Source organism: Capricornis sumatraensis, chromosome 8 (genome assembly GCF_032405125.1).
Source record: "Capricornis sumatraensis isolate serow.1 chromosome 8, serow.2, whole genome shotgun sequence".
In the NCBI taxonomy this organism is placed as follows: Eukaryota; Metazoa; Chordata; class Mammalia; order Artiodactyla; family Bovidae; genus Capricornis; species Capricornis sumatraensis.
The window spans coordinates 86,275,409-86,289,992 of NC_091076.1; the positions used below are offsets into that span (position 1 = coordinate 86,275,409).

Genomic DNA, 14,584 nt, shown 5'->3' on the forward strand with positions numbered 1-14,584 from the left:
CCAAAATGGTTCTTGCTCTCCACTGAAGATGGGCCCCCGTCAAGGCTGTAGTGCACTCTCGATCCCAGCTTGTGCTTTGCAAGAAGAGGGAACATAACTAGACTAGTTATTTTAGGTTAAAATAGCCAAGAGACAGACGCCTTCGCCTCAAAAATATTCTGAGACACATAAAAGCAGAAGGGAACGAATCTCTTCAGTCACAAAATGTCGTACATCCCGCAAATACTAGATTCAATTAATTTAATAAAATAGAATATACATAGAGATTCTGCACAAACGTATTGCTTTCTCCCAACAGCTCCTGGTGTCGGGAACCTCAGCTCTGCTGGGCCTCTCTCTCCACTTGGAGCCAAGGTGGCCAGGGCTGTCCAGAGCCGGGGCTGCTGCTGTTAACTCTGGAAATTCTGCTTGCCAGTGCCCAGCATTACTGAGGCAAGGAGGAGCACCTCCTCGGTGCCCATTTGGAAACTTTCAGGAATACAGCCCAGGAGGAGGAGCTGGGATCTGGCACCCAGTGGAGAGAGGTGAGTGGGAGAGTAGGGCAGGACTCAGGGGTCCAGGTCTGCTGGGTCACAGGATAAACCAGAGAGACTCAGCACGTCTTTCTTTGGGGAGGGTGAGGCAGCCATGCTGTCGGGAGGGCCAGAGGCCAAGGGATCCTTGGAGTCGCTGGACGGAGCCCTCCGGCGGAGGCAAACACCAGGACTGGGTGGGGGCCGAGGGCCCTGGCTCTGGCTCTCTGGGGGGTCTATGGAGATGCTGGGTGGGCTGAGTTTCTTCTTCGGCCGGCTCCCAGCTCCCCCTAGAGGCTGACCTCCAAGGCTAGAGGGATCGGGGCCCAGGGTGGGCTGGGAGCCACTGTCCAGGCAGCTGACCGCGATGGAGTGTCTCCTCTGTTCATCCAGCCAGGACGCCGGCCGGCGCGGGCAGCTCTGCGCCTCCAAGCTGTAGCACTTCTTCAGGTCCCGTGCGGACGGGGCTTCCTCCTGACTGTCCATGGGCAGGAGGTCTCCTGAAATCCAGCTCAGCTCCGTGTCCAGCTCTAAGCTGCTTCTGGTCTCTGGTGGGCCCTTGCCCCACTTGGGTTCTGGGCCTGGGCAGGGGGCTGACGGGGGCATGTGCTTCAAGATCTTGCTCTGGCTGCGGGAATGCTGCTGAGCCTGCGTGCTGGAGCGGCCCCAAAAGGAGGAGGCCCGGGCCAGCGGCGGGGAGGGCCCACTCACCTCTGACAGCAGGTCTTCCCTGCTGCCCAGGCCCTGAATGTCCAAGGAATCCGTCCTTATTGCTGCCTGTATGGGGTGGGGGGAGGGCTCAGCCCGCAGGCTTCCTCTCCCCCATGAACTGTCCTACCTGGCAGGTCAGACAACCCCTCCTTCCCCTCCATGGAGCTGCAGGACCACCCTAAGCAGGGGTTCTCAGTGTCTGCTCTTACTGGGAGATAGGGGTCATGCACTGTTTGCTCTCTGTTGTCCATTGTGTCCCCACCCCAGGCCTGCAGGAATTGCTCCATGCAGCTCCCAACCCATGTGATCCCAGAAAGCACTGGGCCAGCCCTGCTCCCCAGCCGTCTCCTTCACACCTCCTAGCCTCTGCACAGGCTATTTCTTTGGCCTTACATACCCTTCCCAAATGACAAGCATCCTTTGACTTTATGGGCTCAAGTACTCTGTGATGTAATATCCGACCATCTTTACCCCAAAGTAAAACTGACTCCTTCCTCTTCTGCTCTCTGCTGCACCACACGCGTGCGCACCCTGCTGCTGCAGTGACCTGATGGGGTATTTGTCTCTGCTATTACACCAGGGGCTCCAGAGGGCAGGCGTTGTCTCATTTGTCCCTGTCCCCAGTGCCCGGACATGGGGGCTGCTCAGTGAATATTTGTGAAGCCGCTGAGGACTGTGCCTGCTCCCAAAGGTGACGGATTAAAGCAGATGCTCAGGTAGCTATCCTCACACATGGGACACAGAGCATGAGCAGCGGCCTTGTCACGGGGGGGCAGACAGGCCTCACCTGGCTACCCGAGCCTTTGTTCTGTGCTCCTTGAGTGTGGGATCTGGAAGCTGGGCCCCGGGGGTCACCAAAAGTGGAGACACCCAAAACATGCCTTGTGCCCCTTAGCTAGGTCTACAAGGACAGAGACTTGCTGGGCAGCTCTGCCCATGGACAGGGAATCCAGAGACCCAGGTTCTATCTCCAACCTGACATGTGTCCCTGGACAACCATGACCCCCTCTGGTCTCTGGCTTCTTCTGCGTCCCCAAGGGGACACAGACCACTTTGCTTTGCCTAGGATTGTGTCCCCAGCATCTAGAACTCAGTCTGGCACATCACTGGCACACAATAAATGTTTGCTGGGAGAATGGAAGTGGCAAGCCTCATCATCACCAACAGCCTAGGATTCCCAGCAGAGAGGCCAGCCCCGGCCCGTGCCCACCCACTATACCAGCTCACCTGGCGCCTGAGTGGCCTCTGAGCCAAAGGGGAGCGGCCTGGTGGGGGCAATTTGGGGATGGTGCCCCAGGTGGGAGCACCATGGGGCTGGAGCAGATGGGGTGCATCTTTGGGAAGCTGCGGGATGTAGCTGGTGTCTGCTGGCTGGGAGTGGACGGACAAGATGGAGCCTGTGGGGGGAGAAAAGACCTGGACAGTCAATGTGCTGGCCCCCACCTGAGTCCCTCCCATCCCCTGTCCACTCTCCCCCAGCTGGGGTCCCTGCTTTCACCACCCCATCCCCACCCTGGATTGAAAGCCGCTCCCCTCAGGCTGGGAGCTTCCTCAGGCAGGGGCAGCTGACCCCTTCAGGCTGGGGGCTCCTCAGAGGTAGGAGAGGCCTCTTTGGCTGCCTCAGTACCCCTACTTCCAGAGGGCAGGACTGAGCTTAGGCAAGGACGGATCTCCCAGTGTGGGCCAAGCAGGCCTGCCCCCAGCCTTGGTACCTGACTGAGCTCTGGGGAGCCCCCAGCCCCTGTGTCCCAGGGACCCCTCGGCAGTGCTCCCATCCCGGCACATGTAGCTGTCATTGGGCAGAGAGTGCGTTCGGCTGACCCCAGACTTCCACACAGTCAGCAGATCTGGTCCCAGCATGACGGGCACCTCCTCAGGGTGGGACTCCATCTGCAAAAGGAACAGTGCGGGGGGTGGGGGGGGGAAGTAGGAGGAAGAGGGGCATCAGATTGGGTGACTGAGGCAGAGCTAGGCGATGGGACTCAGAAGCCCACCGCCCCATCCAGACCCTGGCCCCCATCCCCTCCCTGGACAAGGTGGTGATGGGATGGATGTGGTTGGAGAGAAGGACCAGACACATGGATGAGCCTTCCAAACACAGAGGAAGTGGGTAGGAGGATGCCCTGCCCCCAGAAAACTATTCATATTACATCTTGGAGCTTCCCACTGGGGATGACGGAGAGGTGAGGAGGTGTTCAAAGGAGGAAGAGCAGCCCCCAGCCCCCAGCCCTGCAGGCAGCCCAAGAGCTCATACTCAAGGCCTCACTGAGAGGCTCTGAAGCTGCACAGTGAAGAGTTAAAAGCTAACAGCACCAGCCGCCCTCAGTATCCCACCTGGAGATTGCCTGGGGAATCCCGTGGACAGAGGAGCCTGGCAGGCTACAGTCCATAGGGTCATAAAGAGTCGTACATGACTGAAGCGACTTAACACGCACATACTCCCTATCTCAATTACTGAGCTGGGGCTGTGGGGGGATTGATGAGTCGGGGAGGACCTTCCCAATGAGCAGAAGAGGAGGCAGCCAGAGACTCCCTGCAGAACAGAGGCTGTTTGATCATCCAGTTCTTAATGCAGCCGCAGCACCCAGCACTAGACAAGGGCTGGGTTAATGTGAGCTGAATGATGGATGAACACTAAGGGGATGGGTTACAGCTGGTTTACCCACCGCCGCACCTCTCTTTAATTAAACAATGACTCTGGCAGGTGGTGGGTGGTGAGCAAGGCCTGGATACCATGGTCTCAGGTCCTCCCTTAGTGGACAGACTAGAATGAGAGTGGATTTTTTAAAATCATATTTCAAAGAAAGGCAGTCATCAGCTTTTGACCCCAGACGGAGGGAAACAAAATTTGTTCCCAAGAGATTTCTCCATCTCTAGTTCTCATGTCCACTCCTAGTTCTCAGAGAGGCCATAGATTCCTGTCCCCTTGCAGACTCAGCCAGGTAAGTAGTCCCAGCAGGCCTGAGAATGACTGTCAGAAAACAGTCTGGATCGTCTGCTTCCTCTCTCAGCCCCAGGCTCCACTTCTGCCAACCACTCCAAGACCCCCAGGGACCCCGAATCAGTGGTCAACAGAGCCCTGCTGTGAGAAATGGGCCCCTGTCCCTCCTTAAGTCCCAAGAGGAGGGGAAGGTAGGGAGGAGGGGGCTGCTCACTGTTAGATGTGGATGGGAGAGCCGGGTAAAAGTGGAGAAGCTGTCAGAACACAAAGAAGCCCCTCTGGACGTGGGGACACCCAGGGACAGTGACAGGGGAGACAGGAACACCCCCTCCCACTGGGTGGAGAAGGGCATGATGGTAGCAGCAGAGATGTGCCTCTCACCCACTGTGTGGTGGTGAATGGCTCATGTTGGGGGGAGGTGGGGAGGGGAGGTGGGAAGGAGGGGTGCAGGGATGGGGAGGGCTGGCCTGCACGGGGCTCCAAATTCAAAAACCAACTCTGTGGCCAGACAGGCACGTTGGTCAGCTGTCTGATAACACCTCTGTTTTGAGCTCTGTCCCTCTTGGGTATCTGGATTAACCCTTTCACAACTGCTGCCCCTGGGCCCCCTGGGCAAGGCCCCAGTTGAATCTTATTTAATTTCTTTGTCCACAGTGGGGGACCTTAGTAAAGCCTGGGGCACTGAGTGCTGCCTCTGGGTAGGGCTGGCGGCAGAGTGAGGGGGAAGGGATCCGGAGCCCCTGCAGTCAGCCTGCCCCTGGGGGGCTGGGGAGCAGTGGGGGCTGTGTGTATGTACATTGCTCGCCAGGGCACTAAGTAAGAGTGTGTGAGTGTCATCAGGCAAACAGTCATCCGTCAGAGCTAGAGAGCAGGACAGTTCAGACACAATCTCTGACGTCAAAGACAGAGCCTCCATCTCAGCTAGAGGGATCTAGACAGGGAGAGAGATGATCAGGCATAAGAAACCAGGACAGTGCGCACTCTCACATGTGCACACACACACATGCACACACACACATGCACACACACACACAGAGTCCCTCTTCCCATTGTTCACAGAGCATAAGGAGAAAGTCCCTCCTTTCTCTCTTCCCACCCCTTCCCAAGTAAACTGAGAGCACCTCCCCTCCCCCCACTTCAAACCCCTGCTCTGATCAGAGAGGCTGCACAGGCAGGAAGGAGCTGGAGGAAGAGCTGGAGCAACTGACAAAGCGAGGAGACAGGGAAACGCTTCTAAAGATGCTGCAGGAATCTTGACAGCCCCTCCCACATTACCACCATCCAGGGAGGGAGCAGGGAGCTGGGAGGGCTTCTGACTCTTATAAAGAAGATACCAGGAAAAAAAAAAAAAGGAAGAAGAAGAAAGGCCCGCAAAGCGCCTCTCTGCTCCCAGCAAGACAGAGAAGCGTAGGGCGTGCTGGGGACAAAGCTGCCAGCCTGACGGCCACTTTCTGCCTATTCCCTCTGCTTCCAAAAGCCTGGCAGGACTTGGCCTGCCCTCGAATTCTGGCATCTCCCCTCCTGGGCTCTCCTCCACCTGCCCTCTCCAGCCTGGGTTCTGGGAGGGCTCTCCTGTCGCTGGCCTGAATTGGGCACACTCAGTTGGGCTAGTACCCCATCTGGCTGGCTCACCTGGGATCTGCAGCTGGGCTTCAGTGCCTGCAGGACCCTGGAGGAGAGTGGGGCCATGCCTCCCAGATGAGCTGACTGCCTGGTCACCTTCTCAACATCTTCTTCTCCCCCAGCACTTTTCCCCATGACCTTCCTTCAGGATGAGAGGACTCAAGAATGGACTTGATCTCTCAGGGATCATTCTAGGTCACTGCCAGGTTCAGGACCCTATAGTCTATCTGAGCCTGAATCCAAGAAGAGGTCAGGAACCCTAGAGCAAGGTCTCTTCCTATTTAAGGATCACCATCCATTTCTTTGATCAGGCTAACAGGTGTCCCAGGTACTGGGAACCTGGTTGCCCAGCCCATCATCCATCATGGCCCATGGAACACTAGGCTTTCAGCTGAAACTTGTCTCCTTGCTTCCACTCTGGGTCTACCAGGGACTTTCCTGCAGTCCGTGACTTAGGAGGAGGGTTTTAGGGTGCATCTCCAAGTGGAGGGGGTCAAAGGTGGCGAGACAGGTCCCAGGAGGAGAAGGAAGAGGACCCCAGGAAGCAGAAGACTGCACTGAGATGGGATTGGAGGAGAAAAGCATGTGCTGCTGTGGGAAGATGCAAGGCTTGGGGAAGAAGCCAAGTCCTATTTCAAACGAGGTCCTTGAACCCACTCCTGACTGGAGCCTTCCATCCCCTCTCAGGGCCGGGTCAGAAGCCACAGGCTACAGATAGCATCCACCATGCCCAGCGGTTTCCATAGCTTAAAAGGCTGCCACACAGAACTAGTGGGGAGGGCAGTGGGTACAGAAAAGAAGCAGACTGTGGCCTAAGACCTGTCCCTCAGTGGGCCCCCCGGCCACCTGCACTCACCCCCAGAGCACCTCTCTCCTGGGCCTCGTTCATCACTCTGGCCGCCTGCTAACCCACTGACAACTTGTCTTCTGCTCCTCTTTTCTTCCAGGCTCTTCCTTAAGACTGCCCTCTCCAAACCCCTCCTCCATCTGTTCTTCTCCCTCAGAAGTGCTGTCTCGGCATCCCTGCCTTCCAACTATGTGTTCCAGAGGTGAATCTCAGCCTGAAGAACCCCTGGCCACCTCCTGCCAGGCCGAGTTCAACTGGAGTAAAGCTGTTCTTTCCCCAGACACCCAGTGGGCAGGAAAGAGCCCCACCTCCCCAGAAGCATGGCGCAGCATGGCACAGCCCAGCACAGTCAGGGGAAGGGGCGCAGCACAGGGACACAGTAACCTGTGGGTCGGAGCCGCCTGGGCTGCGGGCAGGAGGGAAGGCAGAGGGCTGGCCCCCTGGGCCTGCCAGCTCGTCCATCAGCTTCAGCTCCCCATCCAGGGAGCCCTGGATCAGCAGGGATATGGTGTCAAACAGCTGCCTGTCCTGGGGAGGACCAGCCCATAAGGGGAGCCAAAGAATCAGGGGAGTGAGGGTCAGAGGAGCAGTGATGGGAAGTGTCATGGCAGGGGTTGAGAAGAGACAGAGAAAAGAGGAGGTCACATATATGTACACACATGCGCGCACACACCTAACAGTAACAACAGAGAGAGAGAAAGGGGGCAGTGGGGAAGGTGGGCAAGAGACAGGTGTGGGAGGAGGACGGAGAGATAGGAGATGGAAAACAGGGGCGCCCAGAGGGAGAGAAGGGGAAAGAGAGAAAAGATCAGGAAGAAAGATTGAGAGATGGCCTCAGGCAGGTTGAGGGTCAGGGAGGAAGGAAGTTTGGCAAAATCAGGGCAAGGGTAAGAGAGAAACAGGTAGGAAACAGAAAATGACCTTGAACCTAAAAGCCAGGAAGGGAAGTCCCAGCCAAGCTGGAGACACCGGGACAGATGAGCCAGCAAGTGTGCCAGTGGCTTGCTGGGGCGGCCCCACGCTGCAAGTGTGGGCAGCCATCTCTGGGGACAGGCTAGGGCCTGCTTACCTCTCCACATCGAGGCAGGAGGAGCCCTAGGGTCTGCTTGCTGCCCACTCCCTGTACGCCACCCACCAACTGAGCACCCACAGCACCTGTCTCTAGAGGCGGAGGGGGGGGATCTCTGCTCACCATGGGGTGCTCCAGGGAGAAGTGGGAGGCTGTTCCAGGGTGGGGTGTGGCATGTGGGGCCCCCTGTTTGGGGCTGCCAGGGCTGCCGGGGCCCTCAACCCCAGGCCAGAGGAAGGGGCTGCCCAGTGGTGAGGGGGCCTGTGGGCTGAGCGTCTTCATCTCTAGCTCCAGTTCAGCCTCCAGCTCAGCCTCCTCTTTGGCCTCCTTGTTGCTCTCCTCCAGGTGCTTCATCAGCACGGCAATGACCACGTTGACCAGCACAAACTGGGCTGTCAGCACGAAGGACACGAAGTAGATGGGGGAAATGACCGTGTTGTAGCAGGTGGACTCCTGGTCACAGTCCCGGAGGGTGTCCTGGGGAGGCAGGTTGGGAGGGTGAGGCTGGGAAGACGGTGGACAGAGCTTTCACAGGAAGTCAGGTCTCCAGTGTCACAGAGCTTGGCAGGGGACAAGGAAGGGCAGGAGGAGGGAGAGCTGGTGTCCGAGGGGCAGGAGAGCATTAGCCACTGTCCTGGGAGGTGTGAGTTAGAGGATGTCCTGGGGTGAGGGAGTCCTGGAGTGTTCCAGCATGGAGGCTAGAAGGTTACATGCTTTTGTTCACATCGAGTTCAACCTGAGCCAAGAAGTGGGGCCACCTCCTTGAGGCCAGAGCCAGCCCTGGGAGGGGCCTCACTGTGGGGGCTCTCACCTTCATGATGCCGTTCCAGTTGTCACCTGTGGAGACTCGGAAGAGGGTCAAGAAGGCCATGCCAAAGTTCCGAAAGGTGGCATGCCGGCCCAGGCCCTCGCAGGGGTGTGTCTCATCACATTCTGAGGAGGAAGGAAGGGGAGAGAGGCTTGAGTTAGCCCAGGAGTCCCTGAGTCCCCAACCCTGGCTCCTCTGCCCTCCCTACCCCAACTCACCCAGATCTCCAAAGAGCTCCACGCCCAGAGCTGCAAAGATGAAAAACAACAACATGAAGAGAAGTCCCAAGTTCCCCACCTGGAAAAGAGGAAGAGCAATGGAGAAGGCGCCACTAGATCTCCGAGCCAGCTTCCCCCACCCCTTCGGAGAACACCCTCTCCTTCCCGAGAGGACCCTTCCCACCCACTCCCACCTCCCAGCTACCTGGGGCAGGGCCTGCATCACTGTGTCCAGCAGTGCCCGCATGCCCACAGCCATCTTCAGTAGCTTTAGCACTGCAGAACAGGACAATGTCATGAGCTAGCCCCTCTAGGGCCCAGGCCACACAGCTGGTGGAGCCAGGGCCAGGGCCGGGGCTGGGGCTGGTGGGGCAGCCAGCCCCAGCCAGCCAAGCTGCCGTGGCTTCACCCCCACCCTTCCCCTTTGGCAGAGGCTAGAAGGCTCATGGAACCCACACCCACCTCCTCCCTAGCCAGTCAGAGCTGCCCTCTGCTGTCTCCCCTGGAGCAGGTCACCCTGGAAGAGTGGCCATGGTGGGCAGGCAGCCGGCACTGACCTCGGGCAATACGCAGCACCCTCATGATGCGGATGATGGTGGGGTTGATGGGCAGCGAGGCATTGACCTCAATCTCCTCCAGTGTGATGCCCATGATGGACAGCAGCACAATGGCCAGGTCCAGTTGGTTCCACCTGAAAGCCCAGGACACAGCTCCCTGAAGGGGGCACTGCAGAGGAGGGGGTAGTTGTGGCAACATGAGTGGCACATTCTCAGCCACAGAAAGGAGAGTGGAGGTCAGCCTGTCCAGCCTTCCCATCCTGCAGAGAAGGCGTGGTTTAGCTACGGTCACACAGCCAGTTGGTACCACAGCAGGGTTAGGACTTTAGTTCTAGGCCCTCTGCGTTTCCTTTTTATTCATTTGCCTCTTTATCTAGTCCTTTTACGGTATTTGCTCTGTGTCAAGTGCTACTTGATAGACTTTACAAATAGGAACTCAAAATCTTCACAACTCTGTGATGTAGATGCAGTTATTATATCCCATTCTATGGCTGAAGAAACTGAGAGAGATTAAGTGACTTAAGTAACTTACCCAAAGTTACCAGCTTCTAAGTGGTGGAGCCAGGATTCAGATCTGGTCCAGGCAGTCTGGCTCCAGTCTAGGCCACCCTGATTGTCGCTGTCCCCAGGCCCTTTCTTGGCAGGCTCCCTGTCTCCCCTCCCATCTCCCAGGCCCTGGATATCCCCCCACCCACACTGCGCCATCAGCCCTGCATAGGTCTTGGAGTGGAGTCTGAACCCGAAGAGTCAAGAAAGGCCTTCAGGCACTAGATCCCCCGGGGCATCTCCCTGGGAAACATGTGCCCACTCCCCCATCCCTCACCCCCCACTCCCCTTTACCTGTCCTGGAAGAACCGTCGAAAGCCAAAGGCCACCAGTTTGAAAACTGACTCCAAGACAAAGATGACAGTGAAGATATAGTTGCAGATCTTCAGAGCCTCATCCAGGATCTGGCAGGGATGGGGGCAAGACGCAAGGTCTCTTAAGGCCCGGGGAAGATGCCCGTCCTGATCGTTCTATCATTCCTCCCAGATCCGGGAGGCAGTGTGAGCCTAAGGGGAACTTCCCTCCCTTCTCACCATGATGGCTGGTCATTGGCCACCACTCTAGGAGAGAGCAGGTTCTCATTCACATGTATGATCCCAACTCTGTGTTGAAAGATCTCTCTCCTTGAGGGATGGTGAAGAGATCACATGAGAATGTGCTGGAAGGCATGGAATGCTAGAAGCGAAAGGGGTCTTTGCATTGTCAATTCAGTGTCCCTATTTTACCGATGGGAAAACTAAGATGTGGAAGGCAGATGACGGAAGCTGATTTGAGAAGTAGCAAGATCACAGGTGAGGTCTGGAGCTGGATACTGACTAGGATCTAAATTCCAAAAGGGTCGGCACAGATCTGCCTTCTTTATCCTCACAGGTCAAGAGCACTGAACATCTTTATTTATTTAAGGCAACAAGTATCTGCTGGGTGAAGAATCCAGGTCCTTCACTTCCCAGTTAGTTGGTCACGTCAACTAACCTCTCTGAGCCTCAGTGTCCTCACCTGTCAGACCAAGACAAGACTGACCTTCGCAAGTCCCTGCAAGTGGTGCAAGAGGGTCCCCTGTAGGGGCCAAGCACTGGCCTGAGGCGCCCTGCCTCGGGCTGGGCCGGCTTCACCCCCAGGCTCATGACGAGGTGGGGCCCAGACGGCCAGTCGCTCAGTCCTACCTGGGGCTGCTGGTAGTGCTCCATGGCCATAGTGACCACGTTCAGCCCAATGACACCCGTGATGAAGAGATCCAGGTAGTGGCTGGTACACAGGTGGTGGACGAGGAGCCGGAAGCGGGAGTAGTCTGAGTAGTAGGGTTTGCACTGGGCTTCTGGTGGGGCAGCAGGGAGAACAGAGCAGCCATTGGGCCCTGCCCACTGTGCCCCCTCCACCCACAGTCCCTGACAGCCACCAGCCTCTAATGCCAGAGCTGAAACATTCCAGCGTCATCAGCATCCTCGCGCTCCACGCACTGCTCTTTTTGGGCAGGAGCCCCTCTCTTGGTGTTTCCCCTTCAAGCATTTTGTTCTACTGGCTGTGGGTGGGCACAGAAGGGGTCACGACATGCGGGGCTCCCCGCCCACAGTAGACACCGGGTGAGCCCCCTCCCCGAGGCAGCCTCCAAAATCCAGCAGCCCCTCGTAGCACCCTCGACTTGGCGTTCTGCAGTGAGGTCCGATCAATAGACGGAAAACAGCTGATCTTATTGGCTTCAGAGGAAGCACCATCAATGGAGAGGTGAAGGCTCTTACTCCTTTACCAAGCTTAGACTCTTGAGGGGAGCAGAGGAGACTACAACAGAGCCGGGGTTTGGAGATAAAACCGGAGATCGGAAATTGGACGTCTTCTTGGCTGACTGCACCGACCCTCTCAGAGGGCCTCCCGCGGTTGGGGCAGGGCCTGGGACTCCTGAACCCTCATTCAGGAGAGGGCAGAGGGGAGGCCACAGGGCTCACCCAGTTTCTAATGAGGCAGTGCCCAGTCTGCTCCTGGGGACCAGGGCAGCTTCCCCTGCAGGCTGGGCTGGAAGCAGGAAGCACTGTCTGAGATCTGTCAGAGGCATCATATTTCTCTTGTAATTAGCGAACCACATAGTTATAAAAATTATCATATCAGGTTGACCTACTAAGCAGGCAGAACAAATCTGGGGGCAGGAGATTACAGGGGGCCCTTCCTCCAGGTGTGAGGAAAGGCCACACCAAGTTGGGGATACATGTCATCAGAGGCAGCCACAAAGAAAGAAGAGGCACCGCATGGGGGCCTTGGGGGGCAACCTCAGGTCCCAGACAGCTCTTCCCCCTCAGGAAGTCTACGGCGGAAGCCAGCCAGGGCTGTAGCCTCTGAGGACTGTGCCAGGGCTGCAGGAAGCTTTGGCTCAGGCCAGCTTGGTTATAACTGTTCTTTCCCATGCAGGACTATTAAACAGAGAGGTAAACTGAGGCAAGGAGTGGCCTGGGTGGGCCCCCACCAAAGGCCGAAGGAAGAAGAGTGCCCAAGAGCTGCCCATTCAGCCTCACCAGCTGCCGCGCTCCAGCATCAGCCTTGAGGTGTGGATAACCGAGAGGCAGAAAGTCCCAGTGATCTGGTGCACTGTCGGATGCATTAGGCCATATTTTTGTTTCCAGAGATGGGCCAGCCAACCATGACTTTATTTGCTCAGGCGGCCCTCTGGGCCCCCAGGAAGATGGGGTGAAGAGGCCAGGGACAGGGGACAACATAAGGCCACAGGTCATCCACACAACGATGCGATCACAGCAGGTAGACCCAGTGAGCCAGCCTCTTCCTTCCTTCCTTCAGTACCCACAGAACAAGAGGGCGCTAGTCGCCCAGCGTTGCCTTAGCAGCTGGAACTCTTTCTCTGCATTAATCTCCATAAGTGCCGAGAGCACTCGATCCCATTATGCTAAAATATGAATGGAGAATTAACTAAAATGTTTGAATACAATTAGGTTAGAAAAAGCGGCTCCTTATTAGCCCTGTTATTAGCTGAGACCATGCAGAGGACAGGTTAGAGAGTCCCCCCTACCCTGACACCCCAGTCTGTCTGTGTAGGCAGCCCCAGGCCAGATGGAGCTGCTGCTACCTCCTCCTGGCCTTGCTCTAGGAGCCCAAGGAGCGGGTGGAGGCCCAGAGAGAAGGTGGGGCAGGACGACTGAGGCAGGGCATCTGTTCACAGAGACCAGTCGCAGACCCTTGAGGTGCGTACAGAACCCCTCCACCCTCAGCCCTGACCCCAGACCAGCAGGTGCCAAGGCTGCCAGAAATCCCTCCATTAGAGCCCAGGTCCAAAGTGCACCAGGGCCAACCTGATAAGCATCTCCTTGGCCAATCCCTTTGTTTTAAAAAGAGAGAGGAGGCCTATCAAAAAGTTATGTGTGAGGCAGCGACCAAGCCAGTACCTGAAAAGTCCCTCACCAGCTGCCAGGTGGGTTTAGACACAAAGCCTTGGGGTTTTGGCCCAGAGGGTGCCCTCGAAGTTTGTCCAAAGGCTCTCACTATTGCGCTCTGGATGATGTCACCTGTTTTGTCTCTGGCCCTCGGTTCTACAGGCAAGAACCAGGGCTCAGAGAAGAAACTGAGACCCCCGGGGCAAGCCTTGGGGGGTCTGCTGCTGCTCTGACAGCTCCAGCTATAGCCCAGGAGGGGGTCTTGACCAGTGGTCACTGGCATTTCAGCTGCCCTGGCCCTGTCTCCCTGCCTCCTACCTGTATGAGTTACCTCAGGCAGAGAAAATAGCAGAGTCAGACAGTGAGGAGAAGAGCACCCCCCGGGACTGCCCAGCCTCCAGTCAGGGGCAGGGGTAGAGGAGAGGCGCAGGAGTGGGTGCAAGGCTGTGAGTGAGAGCCGTAGGCACCGTGAGTTAGTAGGGGTCACTGGGAGCCCGAGGCACAGCCAGGGCAGAGGTTTGCAGAGGGGAGCGGTGGAATAGGAGGAAGGCAGGGGTAACTCCCAGGGACACAGGCCCCCAAGACAGAGGCCAACTTCAGCTGCTGCAGCCAGGCCTGATCAGTGGGTCCTGGTGAAAGGAGAGAGGGCAAGTTGGAGGCAGGTGCCACAGGAGGCCGAGGGGAGCTGATCTGGTGCTGGAGGCAGCCGTTTTCTCCCTCCACCTGGAAGCTGGGCTGGACCAGGTCTTTTTCCTGATAAGCAGACTCTTCCCTTCAGCCTTTCCCTGGGATCTGGCTACTCTGCTCCTGCTGGGGGCAGCACAGGGTGGCAGAGGTGCTGGCAGGGAAGTACGGTGCACATGTTTGATTCCTAGCAACTCCAGACTAGTGGGTGTGACTTCATCCCCATCACACCATTGGGTACCCTGATGCACCAGCATTGCCATGCCTTGTAAGCTGACTGGAGATGCAGACGCTCAGGTCCTACCCTGGACCACTGTGAGAGTTTTTAAGGTGGGGCTCAGTTATGTCCTCTGGGGGATTCTTCGGCACAGGAAAGTTTGAAAAACTCTAGTATAGACCACGCGGAACAACAGGTATACGTAAGAGGCATAGGGGTGGTCTGAGCCCTTGTTTGGGGTCTCTGAGTCTTCATCACCAGCGGGAAAGGTGAGACACTGTTGTGACCAGTGTATATACCTGCCTGGGCCCACAGGAGCATGGCAGAATGTCCCCAGAAGGGGGTGCAGTATTGAGACACTGTTGTGACCAGTGTATAGACCTGCCTGGGCCCACAGGAGCATGGCAGAATGTCCCAGGAAGGGGGTGCAGTATGAGAGTCAAGAGAGCGCTTATCATTTAGTGGGTGTGTCAGAAGATG

The 14,584-nt window shown here is 57.0% G+C and overlaps 1 protein-coding gene across 28 annotated transcripts in view; it reads right to left on the reverse strand.

Annotated features, from left to right (window-relative positions):
* Window positions 1-548: 548 nt before the first annotated feature.
* Window positions 549-14,584, reverse strand: part of CACNA1G (calcium voltage-gated channel subunit alpha1 G) — a 60,995-nt gene continuing 46,959 nt past the window's right edge. For 14 of the 28 annotated variants that reach the window (XM_068978062.1, XM_068978056.1, XM_068978052.1 and 11 more), the window contains 10 exons: window positions 10,996-11,147; window positions 10,127-10,236; window positions 9,287-9,420; window positions 8,935-9,005; window positions 8,730-8,808; window positions 8,515-8,636; window positions 7,827-8,180; window positions 2,936-3,113; window positions 2,451-2,620; window positions 549-1,289 (listed from right to left, as the gene is read on the reverse strand). In XM_068978062.1, coding sequence (XP_068834163.1) covers window positions 549-1,289; window positions 2,451-2,620; window positions 2,936-3,113; window positions 7,827-8,180; window positions 8,515-8,636; window positions 8,730-8,808; window positions 8,935-9,005; window positions 9,287-9,420; window positions 10,127-10,236; window positions 10,996-11,147 — 2,111 coding nt within the window. Of the gene's footprint in view, window positions 1,290-2,450; window positions 2,621-2,935; window positions 3,114-4,960; window positions 5,096-7,018; window positions 7,163-7,826; window positions 8,181-8,514; window positions 8,637-8,729; window positions 8,809-8,934; window positions 9,006-9,286; window positions 9,421-10,126; window positions 10,237-10,995; window positions 11,148-14,584 lie in introns of all 28 variants that reach the window. The other 14 variants (XM_068978043.1, XM_068978046.1, XM_068978041.1 and 11 more) reach the window with 5 other exon arrangements.